This window comes from Parambassis ranga, chromosome 7 (assembly GCF_900634625.1).
Source record: "Parambassis ranga chromosome 7, fParRan2.1, whole genome shotgun sequence".
NCBI lineage: Eukaryota > Metazoa > Chordata > Actinopteri > Ambassidae > Parambassis > Parambassis ranga.
Window position 1 is genome coordinate 17,043,209 of NC_041028.1, and position 24,397 is coordinate 17,067,605.

General features: G+C 40.6%; 1 protein-coding gene across 2 annotated transcripts in view; it reads right to left on the reverse strand.

Moving 5' to 3' along the window:
• Window positions 1–3,445: 3,445 nt before the first annotated feature.
• Window positions 3,446–24,397, reverse strand: part of acot7 (acyl-CoA thioesterase 7) — a 34,835-nt gene continuing 13,883 nt past the window's right edge. For both annotated transcript variants that reach the window (XM_028410586.1, XM_028410585.1), the window contains exons 6-9: window positions 24,229–24,315; window positions 15,317–15,433; window positions 12,110–12,294; window positions 3,446–3,893 (exon numbers count right to left, since the gene is read on the reverse strand). In XM_028410586.1, coding sequence (XP_028266387.1) covers window positions 3,795–3,893; window positions 12,110–12,294; window positions 15,317–15,433; window positions 24,229–24,315 — 488 coding nt within the window. In that variant the 3' untranslated portion in view covers window positions 3,446–3,794. The remainder of the gene's footprint in view (window positions 3,894–12,109; window positions 12,295–15,316; window positions 15,434–24,228; window positions 24,316–24,397) is intronic.

The following is a 24,397-nucleotide window of genomic DNA, read 5'->3' on the forward strand; positions in this document are numbered from 1 at the left end:
ATGCTCCTTTAAAATGGGCATTTTCATTGACATTATACGACTTGTTATGTAAGACTCCTTCCCTGGATGATTCTGTTCTAAGAAGGCTCTCCTCCCGCAGGGCTTAGATTGTACCCAGTCAAAAAAAAAAAAAAACTAATAGGCCCTACATGAGAGAAGAAAGACACACAGAGGTCTCCTGTGTGTCTTGGTTTTGCCACTATTATGAGGATTATTTTGATTTTCACGTATTAAGTCTGATGAGCAGCTTCCCATTCATTAAAACAGATATACACCTGAGAGCCTCAGTCTGTTCAGTGGTGACATGTTTCCAGAGACTGGATCTGTGTCCTGACTTTACAACTGATCCTGTCATAGCCTATTAAAGCTGCACTGAAATCACAACAAATGTCGAATAAATCCAGTAAAGTTAAAGCCTATTAGACCAAACAAGTCTACAAGGTTTTAAAAAGATCCACAGTGAGAGCTGCACAGCAGAGAATGATAAAAGTTTATGCCAAACATCTGGGCAACTTACTTCCTACTGAGTGTCTCTTGCTATCAGTGAAGTTAGCAGTGCAGCTGGACCATAATCAGCTTTTGATGCTTACATTTGCTGAGACTAGATCCAAATCAGTCCTGAACCCAAGTGCAGGGGGTCACGCTGTGGTCCGAAGGCTCAACACATTAAACATCTTCATCAATTGCACGATTGCAAGAAATGTTTCCAGGGGAGCCTAAAAAGTGACGCACCTGGCTGTGTATACTTTTGTATAATTTGTGTATAATTTTCAGGTTATGTGTTGCTAAATGGATGAAGCTGTTTTCCTAAATCTCATCATTATCTTGACCGGAATAAAGTCAACATTGAGACATTTAACAGCTTTCACTCTCGCAAGCTGTCTCTGAAGATGTGACCTCAGCAATGACATCGGAAATAGAGGTCATTGCTGCACAACCTAGGTTATAAAAAGACTTACAAAGTGAAAACAGAAACCTGTCAGAATTCAGCTTGTCACATACTGTACACCTGGCCTTACACAGTATATGTTTTTATATATAAAAACCACTAAAACTTGAATTAAGTGTGTAAATACAGTTTGACATTTCCTCACTTTCACCAGGAATTCTTCAAATTCCATAAACAGCAGTTAAAAACAATATCCTTTTGATGAAATACTCTGATCTGAAAGAATTTGAGGCAGAAAAAAAGAATCAAAGACAGAAGAGGTGTCTCGAGCGTCACTTCTGAGAACAGCATTGTTACATTTTGAACAGTACTCTGCTGGAGCTGGACTTCATCTTCCTTTATCTCAGAGACTTTAAGATGTTCACTAGTTAGCTGTCAAGGTAAAATGTGTCAGGACTACATTAGCAACTTGTCATGAGGGAGCGTGAACTAACAATGCAGATTTGCAGAATTACAGTCGGCGTCAATTCATTATTATTGTTTGTTGTTGAGTGTGATGATGTGATCATGTGCAGTCTGATGTCAGGTGAGCTGAATGTATAGTGTAACAAAAACAAAGTATTTTTGTAGCCCCACCAAAAAGTACACACACACAAACTTTTTTTTTTTTTTACGATCAGTGTTTCCATCCTCGCCACCTCTCTGTGCAGCGGTGTCTGTGCCTTCCAGTCTAGAGGTAGCCAAATTTAGTACAGTACTACTCCCAGTGAGGTCCGCTGTGGCTAAAAAAGAGGGAGGTTCCGGACCAGACAAAGAACAGCCCATCACCTACTCCTCTGCAAGGAAAGCCCAGCTGGCTCTCAGCCCAGATAACACAGGCTGGATGAATGTAGGCCTTGTATCTCAGCTCTGTGAAGGTGTTCCAGGAAACACAAACAAAACTACTTTTTTTTTTTCCAAATGAAAAAAAGAAAAACAGTGAGTGTTTTCTCTGTGTGAGGCCTTTGCCAGCACACTTAACAGAGGCACTGCCTCATACAAATATTGACATACTTATTCGCACCAGTGACCTTGAAGTATAATGTGCACGTGGTTCGGGTTTCTGTGTCTTGTCTCATGTGTGGAAAGCAAAGCTGCCGCCGATAGAAAATCACTGAAGAGACTTGAACTGTGAGGAGAAAATGCAAAGGAGGTCACTCAGTAATGAAAGCTAACACTACCTTTCCTGATCATTTATCCTATTTTCAGGGTGCTTAATGGTGTTTCTGGTGCACCGGAGGATCATTCATCTAAGTAGTCTCGTCAGTCTTACTGCGCTGGGTGGGAACGCTGCTATCTCCTACCTTAGAGTGTTGATAGAGTATCCTTTAGCTAATGTGTGACACTTGTCATGTGATGCCATTTAAAGCAGGCTCCAACATTATCATTGCTACCTGGAAGAGAAACATCAATTTCACATAATGTCTTCTCTTCCATTTTAAGTCTCCACATAAGTTACCATGGTTACCATATTGTGTCACTACTTATAAAAAGCCAGCTGCTGCCAGCTGAGAAGCCGAAGACGCTAATGAACGTTGTTGCAAACGATGGCGGAACTATACAGTTTCTGAATGTTTGCAGATCAGGGGCGGTCAGGCATGCCGGTGCTGATGTTGTACACAAGAGCAGATGCTTTTCAATGAGGTCATATTTCCCAGAAGTCTTGTCTTGCCATCTGAGATGCATCCTGTCTCCCCGTATTGTGTTCTCCCTCCCACATGCTCTCCTTCTCCCACAAGACGTCTCTACTTCTACTGGGGTTAAAAATAGATATATCCCCCCGGTGCAGCTTGGGCCTAACTTTATTTTCATGGAGGGAAATGAAAAGCACACATACTGTGCTGGCTGGAGGGACACAGGGAAAAAAAACAATAACCTTCAAGAGTCAATGACAAATCAGTTTCAGTTCATGTAAGAAGGAAACAACTGTTCAAACAAACAGACATTTGAGTGAGGTTCAGACCTGCGTCGCTCCCTGAGCTTTAATCTCCTTTATTTCACCTGGGGTTTGATCTCAAAATAGTCTAATACTATTACATAGGGCAGACAAATTAGATTCTAACCTAAGTGAACGTTTAAAATGAAAAACTAAAACTGAAAAAAAATATTCAAATCAGAGTCATGACATATGGACATGGACCTGATTCACCTTTCTGATATTAATCATACTTTTGCATAAACTCTGAGAAATCCTCCCCCGTAGGCAAAAAAACTGACACTGAGAGACACTCTCGTTGGTTTAGGACACATTTGTAAACATGAGGAAGAGGAATATATGTTAAGGCAGAGCGAAGGTTGGAGTCAAAGCACTGCACACATGCTGAAGAAGAAGAGGAGGAGGAGGAGGAGACCGGATGGGGGATGTGAGAAAGATGTAGGCTGAGTCAAAACCCCCAAGCTCCCCTGATTTCTCTGTGAAAGACACAGTGCTGAAAAGACGGATAGCGCGTGCCCTCTCCGCCAAGGCATGCCCAGGACAATGACATCATCATCATCAAACTAACAAGGACACGAGGCGAGAGCCCAGACTCACGCTTTTATTATTATTCATCATTATTCACTCACTTATTCATGGTTTTCTCTGCTCTCAGACTATCACTTTGCTCTGACACAATCATTGAGTCTTCATACTTTAAAGATCTTCTGTCTGCACAATACTTCACTGATACTTTGTGCTGATAGTGATCATGAATAGTCTTCATATATAAATAAACATCTCAAAATAAAAATACTTTTACATACAGTACACCTTGGTGTGTAGCAGAGGGGGGAACAGGTTGTAACAGGAGGCTAAAGTCACAAAACAGAGAAGAGGGTTTTTATACTGCTGCTGAGGTTATACTGCAGGTGTTTTAATGCAGAGGGGTCACTGCTGGTTCCCTTTATCTGCCAGTCTCTTGGCTTTTTTCTGAAGGTAACGCGCTTCGCCCTCCTCGAAACGTCTCTGCTCCTCCTCTCCTTCAATCTAAAGAAAAAAGAAGAAAAAAGCATTCAGATGCATTCATCATCTACATTATAGTGCACAGGAATGTTTCTGCTTCCTGTTATTACATTAACCGTGGACATGCAGCTCTCATCTAATTTACCAGACTCTGCTGCTGTAATTCATCTTCCTGCTGAAACATGGCACAAATGAGTAAAACCTGGTGAGACCCTGCAGAATGTGTTGGAATGTAACAAAGTACTTGTACTTCTTTACTGTACTTAAATACATTTTTACACATCTATACTTAAGCAAACATAAAGACTTTTACTCCATTATATTTTGCAGCTATTATCTATAATTTCTACAGTGTTTGTCGTTACTTGTTACTTTTTATGAATATAGCTTCACCAAAACATGGATTGTGTTGCTCTCTCTGAGGTTTAAACCAATCAGGTGGCTCGATCAGCTCCAGTGACCGCAGAGCTTCCGTTTGGCAGCAGCAGACTAGACTGTCACTGGCCTCCTCTGCAGCTGACCTTACCACTGAACATGGATCTGTAAGACTTTTACTTAAGTAAGATGGTTGATGTAGCACTTCTAGTTTATTTAAGTATATATTTTACTGGGTAATTGTACTTTTACTGGAGTACTAAGCTTCAGTACTTCTTCCACCACTGCTTCTTTTAATGGTTTTGGTTTTGTGCTTGCATATTTGTCTTTATAACTGCATATGTAGAAGTTTGACTTGGTGGTTTCTAGATGAAGCAGCTTATTGTTGGCTCAAACAGTGTGAATCATCTTTAAACATATTTTTTTTTATTCAGCTGTATCTCTAGGTTATTTACTTATTATTATCAATATTATATTATCATTATTGAAATTGCTATATAAATATCATTTGAATGATTATAGTCAGTCTGTGGCGGTATCACACACAAGAAGAAAGCCCTCGGTGCATTTACAGCTGTTATGAATCACTTTTACACTTCAGGTTTTATTCTCTGCATCACTTTCACTCCAAGCCTGTGAAAAACAGTGTTTTTACATTCACTTACACGTGGCTCAGTTTGGCTGCTGATTTGTGGGAGGAAGCTCTTGCTAATCATTACAGTTTAATTAGAGCTTCTGGCAGCCTCATGACTTAAACAACAATACCACTGCCAGTGACCGTGTCAACACTTAGAGCGCTGCCTGCTTTCCCCACTCCCTCAGCACTCCTGACAAAAGCAAGGTATGTGTGTGTGTGTATGGTTTGTGTGTGAAAAGCACGGCCCGGGTGAGCCTGGCATTGTTTAGATGGGCACACACACACACACATCAGGTGGTTGGAGGATTCAAAAGCACCTGCCACTCAGAGAAAACAGGGTACAAAGCTGACAGATGGCACCTCAACTTTACAGAGAGAGAGAGAGAGAGGGGGAGAGAGAGGGAGAGAGAGGTGGTAACAAAAATGACAAAAACATCATGCCCAGAGGGGTCATGCCTCAAATATGATGAGAATATTAAAAACACAGTGAAGCAGTGCCACACACCACACACCCAATGCCACTGGGAGTATTTGATCAGTGGAACGGGTTCAGGTGCACACAGCTGTAGTATTGGTGTTTGTTGTATGCTGGTTATATAACAGTCAACATACGGCTCAGTCAGTTTTGCTTTTGCCATTCAACTGAAAGCAATGGATAATTCCAGTTCATTGACTTAAAAAAAACATAACAATTACATAAGTAAAGTTATGCATTACAAATCCAAAGAAACTGCAAATATAGTTATTGTGTGCAAAAACAGCACAGCAAATGAAAATCCTGCAGACACAAATTACATTTTTTCTTCATCCAACATACATATGTGACCGTACATATAAGTGATATCTGTTCCTTGTTACTGTTACATAATATGGTTTATTTACCTCGCTCCACAGAAAGCAGGCATTTTATCCTCTATCCTTAGACAGTAACTAACTGGATGAACTCACTGCTTGTCCATCCATCCGTACAGTGCAGTAATCAGATGGGGAAAAAATGTACAGGGAGCTGGTCATTACAGTGTAATTAAAATAAGTTCAGACAAGGTGCTTTGGGACTCTGACACTAATCAGAGGTTTATTTAACACCCCCACTTTCACAGCGCTACCAAAGACATTTATCAACAACTAAGGGGTTTAAAATGATTCAATTACAAGCTCAAATGTAGCTCTGAGCCAGTGCAGCAATGTAACTTAAGCTGAATTAAACAATAATTGAGATGCTGAGACTATGTTTGCCTAGAAAAATCACTAAATGCTATCAGAACTGTTATTGTGTTTACACACATGAAATATAAGCCGTTATTTGATACAAGCTGTAATGGCAGCTAGAGTGTTTGAGTAATATGATGCAAATCAATGAGGCTACAGCGTGAACGCACTGCCGGTGTAATGGAAACATTATTACCAGGTCAAAAATGCCATTATACTGTTATAAAAGCAGGCATTTGGAAAGAGACACCTCTGTCCTATAAGAACAACCTGGGCTACAGCTTAAGATGGGTGAAAGGGCAAATCAGTTACTGTGTAAGTGCCTGCTATTTATCGCAATCAACTGCCATTCAAAACAAAACAGAACCCTAATGTACCACTCGTCATCATAATAGGATTCCACTCGTTTAAACTCATAGACGTTATAATAGTGATTACTTAAAATGGCCGCCTCAAATCAGCAGTGAGAGATCCCAAACATCAGAGCTGTTCAATCATATGTATACAGTATCTGTCTTCTTGGCTGAGTGTGCATTGATGCTAGTGTGCATGTGTGCATGCATATGTTAATGCTAATGCTGACAACATTTGCATAATTCAATGAGACAATTCAATGTTAGGCTCAAAACCTTCAGTGTCCCTGTTTAATTGGTATTCCCATAGCAGCTCCAGTCTAATAACTGTGATTATACAGGATCATGCTGCTGACTGTCTGGTGCAGAAACTCCACTTTGGAAAACTCAAATTGTACTTTTTATATTTTCATTCAACTAAACACTGAAGTCAGCACATTATTTGAAGACAATGACTGTTTTTGGTTCATAATCTATAACTAATATGTAAGGCATTGATTTGAACTCAAACCTAGTAAAGTTTATTTATTAGCAAGCTGTTCAGCCTGTATAAATTATTATCATGTTCAAACTGTGTTGCTCTTTTTTGTGTCGCTGATTAGCCGACGGGCTAAATGAACAAGAAAACAGCTGCTCACCAATTAGGTGGGCCAGTTCCACTAAGGGCTGTAATGAAGGCGCAGGTACAAGGCTTGTAGAAAGGGACTTGCTCAGACAATGCCAGCCAAATGCCAGGGCAAGGGAAAGTGGGGGAGGGAGGGGGGGGCTTCCTCAGTGTTGGAACGAGCTGTTATTAGAGTGGGCACACAGCATTAGTGGCCCTGCCAAATGTCTCTGTCTCAAAAAGGAGCACCAAATAATAACCATCTGGACTGGCATGAGTCTGGATACTAAACTATGTGTTTGAGAGACAGGGTGACATTTTCAACAATGCTGAAAGGTGTTTCATTTGTAAAGAGCAATCCTCGAAAGCAGGCTGGCTCTTCCTGAACGATGTTCATCTATCATGATGAACATTTCAGTGACTGTATTATTTACCCATCTATCCCATGTATCTCTAATCGAGATGTACATTGTATAAAAGTGATGGACAAAAATGAGTTCATGAATAAGCAGCATTCACAAACCCATATGTAATAATTATAAAGGGCCTTGACAGATTCGTGCCATTCGATGCCAGGCTGTTCTCTGTGTCACACCACGGTGTCACAGATGTTTGCAACTCTGGCACGAGTGTACCCGTTAACCCGTATCTGATTGTCTTGAATGGGAGGCGTCTAAAAATAAATGTGCATCACTTTATGTGGACTACAGGAGGTTGCCATGACAACTGAGCTTGTTTTCATGTCAGGGGAGGCCAGCTGAGTCTCTGCCAGTCAGAATGGAGGGAGGGAGGGAAGGAAGGAAGGAAGGAAGGAGAGGAGAAGGAAGGAGGAGAGTTGAAGAAAAGGATCGATTAAAAAGGGAGCGGGAGGCAGGAAAATATGAGAGGAGGATGAAGGGAGATGGAGTAAAAGAAGGCAGGAAGAGGAGGTATGAAGAACAACGAGGAAGAGTGGATGAATGAATTGGCTTTTAAATGTTTTGATCTTTTTGCCTCTGTAGATGGACTGGATGCAGTCAGTTATTCTGCCACCAGCTGTTTCTAATATACTGACCACAGCTGAGGAACTTCTAACCTTGAGGTTAGAAAACTGCAACCTCAGAAGACACATGGTCGAAGCTGCTTCCAGACATCTCTCATTATTTTTTCTCACTGGCTCAGTGTGCACACATACTTTTCAAGGGCACTGCTGCAGAGAGAGAAGGCATTTCCCGATATCCTCCCTCCTCCTGCTGTCCTCATGCCCCACTTCAGCACAGTATGCTTACATTAGTGACAGCCCATCTACAACACCCCCCCACGACTACACACATACACACCCTCACGCGGTCCCTAACCCCCCTGCTGAGCTAAAACAGGAAAATCTAAAAATAGTAATTGCAGTGAGCTCTTTTTTCAGAGAAATCGAGGAGGAGAGAACAGAGGGGGGAAATGCACCTGCAGTCAAAAATAGCAGAAGCAGTCCTTTCGATTATGTTATTTATAGAACACAACCAGAGCCAAATCTGCCACAGTGTCATGAAAAATTCATTAGTGAAGGTTTGACACTTCAGTGAAAGAAACAAAAGATTATAAATGCTAAAAAAAGGAGGTCCAGTGAGACCACTGTGTGTGCAAAACATATATACGGGGAAGAGCACACAATCAGAGAGACAAAACAGAGAAGAAACAGACCGTCTGCAAAACGACAATGTGTGTCCATGACACATCTTTTCAAAAGATTTTGCAGACAAGTGAAGGTTTAATAACGGAAAGGCAACACCTTAATAAAAAATAAAAAAATGACTCTTCATGTGTCATCATAAAGACAAAAATAACTGTGAAATTCTATCCATCGACTGAAAATGCATCTAGGGGTGTGGTCTTCAGGTTATAAATCAGACAGACTGGCCTACGGTGTGAGGCTCCTGTCGCCTAGCAACTTTGGCAGCTGCAGTTGATTTAAAAGTGAACTCCTCTGCTGCTGAAGTTCTCTTTCCGGAGTACACTGTATTCTCTTGAAAAAAAATGTAGCTGCCACCAGCGAGCTATGAATCTTGGAAAAAGTGAAGCCCAGCAGGTACATCCTTCACTCATCAGGGCTGCTTTAAATGCTTCCAGACAGAGGACTGAGGTACAAAAGAAAAGTCTTTAAAACTGTGCCACAGGAGAAGAGTTTTGTTAAGGATGTTTTTTTTTTTTGTTTCAATCGGGGATCTATTAACAAAGCATAATCAAACAATGCTGTTACAGTCTTCCAAGAGAGCTGATTGGTCAGTGAGTGTTTTAGGTGTGAAGCTTATTTATCTCAATGCAACCTGTTGCAGACAAGATTAGCATATGTTACCATAGTGGTCTGCCCTCGACAATGACCTGTGTGACACTGAAAAGAATAAAATAAAATAAAAGAATAGAATAAATCTGAAATGAATTGACTAAACTTTATTATGCTCCATAGTAAAGAACAAACATAGAAAATGTTTTTTTTTTTTTTTTGGCTGATAAAGTGTTTCATTCAAGCTATTCCAGATCTATTACGGCAGCTAACCAGGCTCTGTTTCCAAGGCAACAAAATGCTTAAGAATGCATTTATTGTAATCTACAGTTTTTTAATTATCTTGTCTACAAGCAGTGTTACAGGGCCCATGTGACACCAAAACACAAGAGACATTTTCTGCAGCCAGTAGGTGGTGCTGTGACTTTATCATCATCACATTAGCATATCAATCTGTTCGGTCTCGATTCGTAAATACAGCAACTTCCTGTTTTGTGTGAAATCGCTTTGAAATTTTGAGACCACGCCCCAGCCACACTGTAATACTTTTGAAATATTCCCTATGGTGTCACAAACACAGTGAATTTCAGACCAATTGGATAAAGTATGAAAAGTGAGAAGTTTCTTAGGAGAGACAGAAAAAACGACCACAGAAGTCAAAATGGCAGACTTTTTGTTGGGTTTGTGTGTGACAGATCCTCTGCGCTCGGGCCCTAATTATTACAACAAACACAGGCTATTTGATGAGTCCAGTTAGAATATTAGATGGTGATAGCAGCCTGAAGTCAAATTAAAACACACAGAGTCCAAATGTCTGTCTTGCTTTGGTCTGCTTGCTATCATCTGGCTCACTAGGCTAATTAATGTCATTACTGCATTTCAGCATTGGGGGAAATTTGGGTGTTAATTGGATTGACGTGTTCAACCTTATTTCTGCATATGACACCTCTGTTTTATACACCAAGGGACTGACACCTCTGAATGAGTAAACCACCACCAACTGAACTTGGACGGACATTTCCTCATTTTACGTCACTTTCATTTACCCTCAGTAAATACTTATATATTAAGCTTGTCTAAACTGGAACTCTGTTCCAACATTCTCACCGTAACACGCACACATTTCTTTATTCCTGCTCCTGTTTATCTAACGAGCTACATCACAGCCCTGGCAGCCCTGTCTCCATTTAGATTTCCATTTATAGTGCTGAAGATAAATTATTAAAATCATCAGTAGGCTTACAGGTTTTTTATCCTCTTTTTTTTGGTCATAAAATTAAAGGTGAACAGAGAAATTACAATAACTCTAATCATCGTGCCATTCCCTGCCATTAAAACAGAGGCAATCAGCAGTTCATGAGAGATGGAAAAGCAGGTAATAAATGCATGGAGGCAGACAATGGACAAACCGAACGCAGGTTTTGTGAAATGGAAATGGGAAGAGAGGCCGCCGCTTTAAAAAAAAGAAAAAAAAAGGCCAGAGTGAGCAGGCACACCTTTGATGCACATTTTTTTTGTCAGCGGCGTCTGGGGCTGGCATGACAACACACCTGTAACACCTATAAAACCTGCTTTTCTTCAAGAACTGTACATACAGTGTGTTTTTCTTTCTACAATCTTTGGTTTATGAAGACGTGAGTGTTGAATCTCGAAACACAGCCTCGTGTTACCGGTGCTGCTGTTTGCTTTTTAATGCATTTCCCCGCCTGCCTTATTCAGTGCTCTGCACACACTGAAAGTTTAATGATTAGCTCAGGTGCAAGCTCTGTAAATTTTGTACAAGTGCACACTTGAGAGAATAATGACCCACTGTCGGTCTGTCAGATTTCCCTGAAGCTGCTGACTCAGCCCAGTCCATTGTTGTGGACTTGACAAAAACTCAAGAGCTAATGGTATCATTACCAAATTAAGGATGTGATTCTTACTGTGTTGTGCACTACATCATGTTCCAAAATCAGACAAAAGAGCCCTTCAATCAAACTGAACTTTGTATTTTTTTGTGTTAGAAAATACAGAATGATGATCTTTACTATGAAATAATTGTCAGTTTGAACCAACTGACATCTCCACAAAAGTGACTTTATAAAGGGATCATCAGAGACAATCGGGGGTGCGTGAATGCTGCCAAGAAATAATGTAAATGTGCTGAGCTAAACAGATGGCCTACACGCACAGTGTTTGCATATGAACAGTGTGTACAACAGAGCCAGAACAAACAGCAGGCGCCTCGCTCCCGGCTGCAGGTATACACGCACCCTTTGCCGTCTTTACAATAAGTGCTGAGTCAGATAGACGTCGCCGTGGGGATATTAGCATTCAGCCCTCGGTGCTTAAGAATAATACTCAGACACAGCAAGGGATTTGATGCACTGAAAGAGACAGGGATGTAAAAATCCCAATCAAAGGAGTGAAGGAATGTTAAAAGAAAAGCAGAAAAATGAAGGTAAGTGGAATAAGGTGAGCTTTCACTAAAAAGCAGCCACTGTTATAACACTAACCTACTTTAATACTTTGCATAAATACAAACTGCTCAAGTCTGCTACGGAAAAAAAGATTTCCGTTAATAAAAAAATCTGTTAATAAAGAAAAAAAAGATAAAGCTGAAACTGAAATCAACAGCCAGAATGAAAAAAAATGAAAAAGAATGAATATTTTAACATGGACATCTAAGGGATTAACTCACTTTTGGAGCCACCCTCAAGTGGCTACTCGGTGAACTGCAGCTTTTGGCATTTCAACTTATACAGTACACAGCCAGGGTTTGTTTTTAGATTTCAGTAAAAGGACATGCTTTAGAGAGAGACCAACCTTCAGAGGAGGGACAGACTGAGGCTTTCTGTCCTTGTCCAGCGAGATGTACGTGAAGAAACCTGAGACGGCGCGATATTGCACTTTCTCTCCCCCAATCATCGAGGCAGCATCTACAAACACTTCTATTTCCATGGACCTGTTACTGACAAAGGTGAGGCGCCCCGTCACCGTCACCACAGAGCCTTGGGAAGAAAAAGAAAAAATGTACAGTAAGACAGCACGGCAGAGTACTTATATTAAAAAATGATTAAATCTATCCAGACAAAATGCTGCAAAAGATGAAAACACGGATCAAACAGATGAGACGGTTTCATATGGAGCTCTTATTGTCATAGTCTGGCCCATTAATAATGATTTTGGTGATATAGTTTACAGGTTAATTAAGTATTTAAAGACTTTTTTCAACATTTTAAAATATTTTACTTACAGCCGTGTCATAAAGAAGGTCAGTGTATCGATTTTTTCCTGACCTATCCATCATGTCAGAAGTACAACTAAAGTTTTTAAGACCTTTATTAATGTTTGTGAATACATATTCATCCGTGGCTGCAGAGCAGTCGCCAACCTTCAACCTGAAACACATTTCTGACTCATCAAAAAAAATTGTTATTCTCCTTTTGTCGCTGCAGGGAGGTGGAAAGACTGTCAACTAATAGTACTGGGCATCGCTGATGTGTTTCTTTATTCCGTTTGATGTGTCTGTTCTGTATTATTACTGCTGTTGCTATAGAGACAGGGAGAAAAAGGTGTTATCCCTGCAGTCTGAGAAACATCACGATCATATGACTGAGATCTCCTGAAGTCCTGAATAATATAAGATGTACATGGAAAAACCAAAAAAGGCTTTTATCGGAGCTCAGTGCTGTAAATCACCCTGACGTGAGAACAATTTCAGGCTTGGTTATAGAGCTCACAAAGTGTAAGTTTGGTTTTTCTGATGAACTGTTGTTGTCTATGCTTTTTCCACCTTGTGATGTGTATGGAGGTTAAGGTTTTTTAACCTCACCCAAAATTATGTCAAGACTGCAGCAACAGAAAGTTCCTCTTGTTTGGTTACAATACATGAAAAATATTGCAGCCATACATAACACTTTTTATGTGATATGTGTTATTTATGAGACTTCTTACATGCAAAGAAAATTGGAGTGAGTAATGAGTCCAAGTGTATCAGGATGAGGTATGGCAATAGAAGTTGGGGTTAGCATACACCATGACTGTATTTTCATACAGTCGTGGTGCTTTGAGTGTTTACATGTTACCACCAAGAGCCAGTCCAGTCTTGGTTACAAATGTAGGCTCAGTGAAGTGTGACATCACACTAAAATAAGTCCTGACAAGGGGTGATTTGGAGATTCAGAAAGTAGCTCTTTGAGGTCAGCCGACGTCTGAAACTGGCATGACGTCCATATAAATTTGAAATAGTTCAATTTCTTTACCCCCTTACTTAAGAAAACATGGATAAAACTGATTAATGCTTAATCAATGAACAATTTAAAGCCAGCAAGCAAAAATGAACATTGTATGTATAGAATTGTGTGATACCTGCACTTCCTTCTCTCTTATACTGCCATTTTCACGCTCTCTTCCTCAATTGTCCTTTCATCAAACTTCATCTTTTATAGTATGTTTTTCTTTTTCTTATTATTATTTGTATCTGGTGGTTATGTTGATGATGATGAATTGATGATGGGGAAGATATCAAGCTCTTTTTTTTATTTATATCTAGTGCATAGTCTCTTATTTTACAGTTCACAGTTGCTTCTTTAAAACTACATGTAGTGGTCAGCGGCCTGACTTTAGACTATTGTGACAAAAAAGTTATCTCTGAAAGTAATATTGACCCTTCTCCTCTGCTGTACCTTTAAGTGAACAATGACCTTTAATCTCATTGTACTTGTGTATAGTGACAAAAAAGGCATTCTATTCTATTCTACTCTATTCTATCTAAAAAGCTTCAAACAGACATTCTGTTGCCTGCACAGGCCTGACCTAGCAGGACCTCATAAAAACATTAAACAGACCTCCGTCTGTTTAACATTGTGGATCCTTGTCCCACTTCAGTGTATTCAAGGTTCCATTTATCTTCACACGAGTTTGAAATTTCGTACACATTAGATACACATCACTGTTTACACAAAGTTAGCAATGGACTATTCCACTTTGTGACATTTTCCACTGTTATGTTTTACCAGCGAGGTATGAACACCTATGTGTACTTTGCTGTCCATCAGTTCATGCAGTATGCTGTTCTTTTTTTTCATGTCATGCTCACCTAAAGCAAAAAGGGAAATCTACAGGTGACATCACACTGAAGTCAGAGCAAATCATGTCAACACCAGCTAAACTCTGAGGACAGACAGAGGCAGCCTCCGGAGCAAAAGGAGCTGATGAAAGATGTGGACATGGATCTGTACGGTTTTGTGCTCCTGAGTTTAAACCTCCACTCACTCCTTATAGAAATAAAATACGTTTGAACTCAGTGATTAATAAAGTTCAATAAAGTTAGAGCTGACCTGGCATGGTCGTTCTTACCACCTCATATAACTCAACAGTGTGTAGCTGGTCCATTGTTAACATCATGTCCTGAGGTATTCATAACATCTGAATGTTAGCACTGGGTGTCTGGATCCCATCATGTTCAGCACATAAACAGAAGGCAGACACTGAGCTGAGAAAAGCAGTAACCCATTATGAGTAGCCCACTAGTACAGACAGTGAGGAGACCGCGTTCACTCACTTTTGACATATTTAGACTCTAGAAGAGATAATGAATGATATATGTTTCAGTGTTTTACTCTTATGTTATAGAATGCATTGGCAGCAGAGCACAGTGAGTCTGTGGCCTCCTGGATTCTTCTTCTTCTTCACTAACTGTCCCAGCAGTGCTGTTAACAAACCCTTCGCCCTCTTGTTTAACTTTCACAGTAGTATAAATAGAAACAGCACTGTGTGGCTGGATGTTAAAGGCTAAGTGGATAATGGTGTTTGTCAAAATTCTTGACAATAATCAACAATGATGTCGTTTTTTTCAGCCCTACTACACACCATTAATAATATATACACAAATAATGTTCTTGATTAGAAACAGTGCATCACGTGTTAAGGGCGGCGTGCCTGTCAGACGAGTGTGATCTTTCAGATCTGTGTTTATTTGTGTGTATTGGTGACTTAAACCTGACAGAGTGCTCCCTGTGTCAGCCTCACCTTTCTTTATCTTGCGGTGGAAGTTCATGCCATCCACAGAGATGGTGACTATGCTGGTTTTGCAGTGCCGTATTGCCACAATGCCGGCGACCTCATCCATCAGCTTCATGGTCACACCTGTGAGACACACACACACACAGGAATGTATTAATATAATATAGCACCGTATTAAAGCATTGACGGTATTCTGAGACAGCACCAGGCTTTGTTGATCAATGTGACGACTGCAAACCAAACCACAAGGATGTGGGTTTAACCTCAGGACTGCTGATTGCATTTAATTGTCACAGAATTCATCATCAAAGACTTCACAGAGTTTTCCCACATGAAAAGCCTGCAAATGAGGTGTGAGCAAACACTTTGAAATCAAACTTTACAGCTTGACATCAATTAGTTCTAAAATAGAGAAGAACTCACAGAGTGGACACAGAGGACTTCACAAATCCACACCAGCTTCTGCCCACCCTGACACTTACAGCCACAGCAGCTCGTGTCATGTCTGAAGGAAACAGTTGTTTGCGGATTTCTCACAGAAACTAGGACATCTTGTGTGGAGTGGGTGGGATGAGAGAAACAAGGAAGAGGATTGCATCTGCTTTATCTCAGAGAAAAGAAGTGTGCAATCCTCAACGTATGCTCACTTTAAGGTGGTGCACCCCCCACCCTCTGCTACTCCAGTTGCCCCAATCGTTTCCTTCCCTGTTGGTTTATGTATCTGTCACGTTACAGAAAATCAATAAGTGCTGGCTGATGGCTGATTTGGCTCCTAAAGGTCCCTTCCATCTGCACTATGTGGCTCTATTTATGAGAGCCAAGTGTGTGGGAGTACAAACAGAATGTGTTGCTTGCTCCCAAATGCAGCATTCACTGTGAAAGTGGGCCCACTGGGTTGATTAAGAATTTAACATCGGAGCATCACTTTCACTTGTTGCTGGGAAATCTGTGCAAAACTAAAACCAAAAAACCTGTTGAGTGGTGAAGTGTATTTGTCTCTGATTGATGTGGATGATGATGGTTCAGAGTTAAACTGTGTGCAGGTAGGGAAATGTATCACTTCTTTCTTTAAGCCTGTTGCAGAGCATTTTCCAAAAGCCATCTTATTTTTTTCCCCCTTATCTCTGCTATGTTGTGAAAATTGATGGGATCTCACCTAAGATAATTTCCCCTGGGAACAAGGCACAGCCGGCTGCTGCTATTCAAAGACCGGAGTGGTCATGTCTGAGCATGTAACACTTAATGGAGCTGGATCATGACCTGAACAAGATGATGAAATTGAATGTAAACGCTGCATTACAATAAGTGTTAAACCTTTCCTACAGCCGTTTGCTACAGTGCCCCCTGATGGAAATTTCCTCACAGCTCACTGCTGATATTTTTTTAAGAATAGTTCATTTCATTTCACAATTTCATTTGTGTTTATATTTCATAGCCTTTATTTGGAAAAATGTTATAAAAAGCATGTCGAAGGATCACTTTTGTGCAAAGGGGTTGTGCATCAATCAATTTTTGCAGCTCGCCACCATAACAATCTGTTGGTAGATTAATAATCTGCTTTTGTTGGCAATTTTTCACTTTCACAGCTCTCAGTGATATTGTCTGTCATAGCAACTAACAATTAATAATACAATTAAAACACATGTCTAAGGATTGACTTTTGCAGCCCGCCCCCATAGGCCACAGAAGGAACTACAGTTTTTAAGATGGACTTATTTCCCAGCTTTAGAAGGTTGCAGCTTGCCTTTAAGGGGCTAGTGTTGGTATAGACTCAAACATACACTTTGTTTGTGTAACTGCACTGTAAAGCGTAATCAAACTCCAAATGTGTGCTTTTGCTGTGATACCTGCTATACACACATTCATAGGAAAAAACATGCAGGCATCCATCCAATGTAGAGCCTTTATGATGACATATACATTCATGTTCACACTTCGATGTCAAAGGTAAGAAAAATGTGTTGTGGTGTTACAAGTCTATTATTTAGATGGCAAATTACTGTACTGTGAGATGGTCTTGAAGCAATATCTTAAAGGCAATTTTATTTTATTTGAATGTTTGCTTAAGACTGATTGAATGTTGGCATATCGTTATATCAGTGACACTAACTGATAAACATCAGTCATCATAATTTTTTTCTAAAAATAAAGACTACATTTCCCAAAAATACATTAGTAAATTCTAATACAAATGTAAAAATACTACAAGCAGCTCAATTTATATGATAAGATCTATTTTTCTTTTTTGTCGTTGTTTCCAAATAATGCCTCAACAAACAGCTCTGCAGGCCATGCATCAGCTGATAAAACTCTTATGATATTAATCCCTGAATCAAAGTGACCCAGCCTTTTTGGAAATGTCATCTCATTTCATCTTCCATTTGCAAATATTAACTGGTAAGTATAAGATTAAATGTTTATTTTGCTACTCTCCTGCTCCTATCAGAATGAAATCGCCTGTAGGAGGTCATTCAGGGTGAAACATCATAACGGACAGAGAGAAAGTACTGATCTCCATGCTGAGGTACGACACGAATGCTAATGTGCTAAATGGCTAAAGTGGAACAGTTTGCTCGGGATCTTCCCCTGAATGTATGCATGTACTCCCGAACCTTAAAGGAACCTCTGTTGAAGTCTATCAGGCATTTTTGTGACTATCAACGTTCTACTTTTGTACAGTGCACAAAAGTAAACATGAGGAATAGCAGTTGGTTACAGCCTCATTGAGTGTACATACATTTAATGTGCTGGATGATATTTATTCAACGGTGGTTATCAGATTGTGCACTACAAAGTCAAGCCACATCAAGTGAAGGGCTCCACCGTCCTTGAACACCAAAGCTACTTGTCTTGATTCATCACTACCACCAGTGGAACTGTTAATGCAACTCTTGCCAAAAAAACAATCTCCTTGTACAGTCAATGTAAAAGGTTAAAGTGAGGCTCAATGTGAGACTCCAAATGAGGACAAGCCAGGCCAAGACAGCCTTGGGCCTGGCGTTACACATTCGCAGGATGACATGGCACACTATGACTCTCTCTTTGCCGTAGGGTGGGAACACGAAAGGCAGTGGGGGAGGGGAAGGGTTTGGTGTGTGAGAAGAGCAAAGACAGCTCACTCCAAATGGGGAAAAGAAGGGCAATTAGCAACCAAGTCCCTAGTGCAGCCCAGTTTGCCACGGGGCAGAATACCTCTGTGATTAGATTTCTTCTGACCATTTTCCCAAAAATCTTTGTGCAGAATGCTGTCCATAGGCATGAGAAGGATGAAGGGAGTCCTCCGGGCAGCTCTTGTCGCCAATCAACTCTGTATACTAACTTCCAGCCTTTTTCATTAGAACCAGTGCAGACACAGCACACTATGTAAGGCGCTCACTAATGAAAGGCAGGGAGGGTGTGAGAGAGCCAGCAAAAAGGGTGAACTCAGCGTCATTCACATATTTTCTCTTCTTATCCAAAGCGTTTTCCATCCTTGTATCTTCATTTCATCCCTGCTCTTGCCTTGAACCTAACATCATGATAACCCCCCATCTCTCTCTCTCTCACCCCCTTCCTGGGAAGTGCTTTAATCTTGGACAGTATCAAACGGCTCAAACTGCTTCCTAATGAGCTGTTACTATAGAAACAGCTCCTGTTAATGTTACTGCTGTGCAGGAGCCCAAACACATTCTCTTAGAAAGTCCCTAAACCATAGCTTTTTCTTTGTATATTTTACCATTTCAGGTGCGCTTTAGACTGCATCCCCATAATAAACTGTATGTCGTTTTAGGTGCTGCCATGGTTACTGTTTAACTGTCGCCGACCATGCACACCACAGGCATGGGAAAATCACTGAGATACAATTCCTGTGATGGAAATTCTGTCAGATAAAAAGCTTTCAGTTAAAATGCTCCTCCAGCTGTGATGGTAAAGGTCATCTGCTCCTGCAGATTACTAAATGTACAGCTTGGTCTTCATGAGAGTAATGAATAGGGTTTATTTCGGTCTATGGCCTCAGCCAGTTAACTATACTTTACTGTACTTGGAGAAGAACCCGTCCCCATTACTTCTGACTTTTTAAGTATTCTCTTATCATACAGTGCCAAAGCTTCAAAAAAGCTCTGATTAAATAAAACTCTACTTTGAACACTCTAACCTCTCACTCTTTTGCACTTGTTAACACATATAACAGGGATGTATGAATTTCAGCACTATCTGATACCTGATGGACAGTTAAACTTGCAGCTAACCTTGTGCTAGCAGTTTGTGATACTTAAAAAACATCAACACAATACACTGTGTGATACTTGATGCATCCACTAGAGACACGATGAGTATTAGCCAAGCTTATCTGCCAATATCTGCAGATCTGGAGACAAGCATCTAAATGTCACTTTGATGTGGTGAGTTATGTTTCATTTAAATTTAAATGTAGATATAATGGAAACTGGGACAAGCAGTCTCCTTGTCTGAAGTGGCTTTAGCATAATAGCATAGTGGCGTTTCATGTTAGTGGTGGCGGAGAGTCTGCTTAGTGTTGATTTGATGTAAGTGCTTTTGAAGCAATCAATACAATTGTTACTGTAAAACAAGCTATAGTCAATAACATAAATAAGAATATTAAAACTTTTAGCAGCAACAATGCTTCACTTATACCACTTAGGACTTCACTTATACCAACTCAGTCTAGGAAGGGCAAATGAGCTCTGTTTCCAATCTTTAAAGAGTCTTTTCCAAAGTGTAGAAAAGGCTGCATCCGTACTCAATACAGTATTTTATTACTGAATCAATGTAGGTTTTGGAAGAGAGTGGGCTGCTAAGGCAAAGGACGCACTCCACACACACACACACACACTCACTCACAAAGGTCGATCACACAAGCTCCAGCGGACATATCCCTGTCTCCCTGAATTCCTCTGTCTGAGGCGCTGACATGTTTATATACTCACTGAGCAGAGATCAGAGCAGAGGACGGTAATATAAAGCCACAGTGATAGATGTTCTGTGCTCAGGCATTCCCTGGCTCAAATACTATGTCATGACATACACATCCTGTTCTAAATCTGTGCACCAGCATGGGTCACATGCACATAAAAACACTAACTGGCTCAGTGGCCAGCATTTTCTCCAGGGCGAATTAGTGGACTAACCTTACAAAATGCATCACACCAGCTAACAATGTGTCTTTTTTTTTAATTCCCTTTTATTTTGGTCTACTTGTTTTAATCAGACCGCAGCTAGTGTCCACCTGTGGTGATCAGCTGCCGTTTCCTTGGAAACAGGTGGTACGCTTCCTTAGAACGCGAAAGGGAGGAGGATAGGATGTAAGAGCACGAGGAGGAAAGAGGGTAAGATAATGAGAAGCGGTGGGTGGATAGTAAAACAAAGAAAGAGAAACAGGAGGATGAGGAAGAATGGTTAGTTAATGGGTAGTGTGGTGAAAGCGGCCGGAAAAATTCCAGGTTGTTTAGCTTTGTCTTTCATTTGAAGAGCAACAAATCAGACTTCTCTGCAGCTATCTGAGTGTGTGCAGGCCCTTCTTCTTTCCTGCTGCCAAACAGCGCATGCATGTTTGATCACCTGTGGTCCATTCCCACAAGCAACAAAACTGCAGTTCAAATTATAAAAAATGCATGTCTTCTCACTTGGTTTCTAGTCATGCATACAATGTGACCCATTTTTTGAGATATCATTTCCTGCTGGGATGAAAAGAAACTGTGCTAGTCGAGCTGTAATTCTTGCATTCTTTCTGTTTCACAGGTATATTGGCAAATATATCAAAGCAATCTGCACCAAACACACACAAACAATGTCAAACAGCGGGAAGACAACGTGTTTTCAGCCTGATACGGAAAGCTTTGGTCTCCATAAACACATTTCCTGTTCATAACAAATGTACAGGGGTGAATTTAAATCATGAGTGATACTTTGATGCTGAAAAGATGGGCACTCATAAATCAGTGTCGATAGGAAATAGGAATTTGAAAATCACTACTGCAAAATCAGAGAAAAAGAAAAAGGACCATGGTGTGCCTGCTCGTAAAACCTTAATACCCAAAATGCACTGGGCGCACAGACTGGTTTGTTGATAAACTCATTATAAGCTTTAAAGTGATGAAACCCCAACTTTAAGAGGGGGATCATGATGTTTGTATCGGCCCAGTGAGGCTGAATCATGGAGCAGATCTATTCAGTTCAATTCTATGTTTGCAATTTGGAGCATGCCAGTGGACTCAGAACAACAACACAGCGCTAACAATGTTAGCTGTATGGAGGAATTTCACATTGGTATTGGATTTGTATGCAAAGCCCAAGTATCAGTATCGTTACATAGGTCCCACACAAATGTGTGTGCGACTTTCTTCCAAAAGAAAGTGGCCAGCAGACAGCGGCTCCACCAGCGGTCCCTGCCCAGTACCATGCAGCTCTGCACTGAATGCACCCTTGTACAGCTTCTACCTCCTGCTGATGCCTAACTCCTCTGCACTGTCCTCTGCTTGTATAACTACCACTGACAATCCAGCATTTAGCAATGCAGGGAGCATGTAAATTGTGGGTTGTAGTAGTTTAAGCAAGTGTTCTGGTAAATGAACCTGAAGCTCTGGAAGCCCGCCTGCATGGACAGAGAGGAGACAGAGTGGAGCTGTTCCAAAATAAAGTTTCTCCTTAAGGCTTCATGTTTTTGCTAATTTAAGACTTAACTGCTTTGAGTGAGAGGTGGGCGCCATCTCACACCTGCTTGTGCAGCCACCCACTCAGCTCAGCTCCACATGCACTCAATCACTTGTGGATTTGGATCATGCTGCCAAGATGCTAGGATTGTAATCAACATCTACATTTTACAGTTTTAAAGATTATGACCCTGCTAGACTGTATACAATCAATATAAACTACAATCACCAGCCATCAGTCAGCCTGAGCTGAACTGATACTGTAACATGTGCTTTAGGTTTCTTTGTGTGGACAGCCAGTCCACTTTTCTCCAGGAGGGGTATCACAAGGGAGGAGGATCAAGAGAGAAAGAAAGAGCACCCCGGCAGCCTGACCTGACTCGGTTATGTAAACAAAATGAGTGTAGTGAAGGCAGCAAAGAACAACGGGGGAACGTTTGCCTAATGAGCAGCAGCATGTACAGAGAGAATCTGCAGCGAGTGTGTTTGTGTGTGTGTGTGTGTGTATATATATATACGTGTATACTAAATGACCTGCATGCTTGTTACATGATTTTTTTAACTGGACAAAATTCTCAGCAAGCTGGCCACATTAAAACAAAGCGACTGAGGCACAGGAATGTTTATCTGTGTCTCACCTCGCTGTCCTCAGTTCCCGTCCAGCTGTCCTGTCTCCTTTTCATCCCCTCTCTCTTTCTCAGTCAACATCTCTCCTCTGTTTTTCTTCTTCTCTATATGGTGTCTCTCTGATGACCTCTTTACATAGCTGACCTCAATAGAAATGGCAGTATGAGGCGGGAACATCCAGCCAGAAATAATATACCTCAACTGATAAAAAAAAAGCATCTGGCCCGTGCTGATAAAACACTGGATTTGTTACAATCTGGCTAAACCGTCCGATCTGGATATGCGGTATTTAAGTTGTTTGTCTTTGCTTTAATCCTGTTTGCTCCGTACTTTGTTTCTTATTTTCTCTAAAGTACTTTGTACTTTAAAATTGAACTTGCAGATCCTGACTGTTTGGTAACCATGGTAATTAGAGATGGGACACAAGCCATAACAGATGCACAGTCAAAGTGTATTATACAAGCATCCTACTTTCCCCAAATCTGAAGGCTTATGTAAGAATGGGACTTAGTTCGCATGCATTCATTTTTATATATTGCCAATATGTGAACAAAATGTTACACAACTTCCCTGACGCTCTGTGGAGTGATTTCTACGTAAAGGATTTAGAACGTTTTCTTTGCAGAGATCTCAGCTGTGTGATGCTTGTGGTCATTCTGAGTGTCTTGCCTCAGTGTGCAACACTTGCTAACTTTTCCTTGCTAGCAATCTAACGTAGCAAAAGACTCTCTGGACGCATTAGAAGCTGATTCTCGTGTTGGATGTTACACAACGCTGTATATAAATGACATTATCAGTTATGAGTAACCATCACTGATGTGATCCACATCAGGAGGCCGAGAAATGTGGCCATCTTTTCCCCCTGAACTCTTTATAAAGAACTGATAGCTGGTGTGCTCTTTTTTTTTTTTTTTTAAATAACACAGCCTGTGAAGGGAACATACAGTCTACAAAGACCACACCTACATACACTGCATAGACCATGTACATTGTGGGTTATGACTCTTATGCTGTGAGAAACTGCAGGACATGACAGCGCTTATTCATTCTTACAGCCCTCATCCATCCACTTCTGTTGTTTCTGTGAGTCTGACCAAGGCTTGGAACTTGGAAGAACCTCAAGGATTTTCAGTAATAAAACCTAAAGGTAGAACACATATATAATGAAACACTCTTCTGATTCTGTCTTTCCTCACCTCTACTCTCCTTGAAATGTCACTCTCTCTCTCTTTCTCTTTCTGAATGTTCTTTACAGTAGCGGTTTCATCCTCTCCCCTGCAGGGTTTTCATACTGTACTGAGGCTGTGGACGGTCCAACTCCAGCTCGACCCTGCCTTGAATACTAAACAGCACATTGCAGCTGCTCATGATCTCTTTGTTTTGTGTGTGAGAATGCAAAAGATGTCAGATACAGATGCCTAAGTCTAAGTGACCTATAGAAATTTAGATACTTGGAAATTTCACATTTCAATTATATTAATGTTTAAAATATCATAAATATTCAGCTTACACTTGCATGTGTAAATATTTAAATTGAGTCAAACCTTTTTTAATTACTCATCCACACATACCTCCAGTAACTGAATAAAATCTGTTATTAAATAAGAAAACTGTCCACCAATGAAAGAAAAACAGACTCACCTCCATATGCATAGTCATGTACTGAGCAGTCTGAAGGGCCCACAAGATGAATCAGAGTGGACTGGCTGAAGCCGACAGTGTGTGGTTCTGCAATGCAATAACAACATTCAACAAAAGCAACATAAAAACACTGGGATTCTTGCAAGACAAAAACATGTATTTTTTGTAT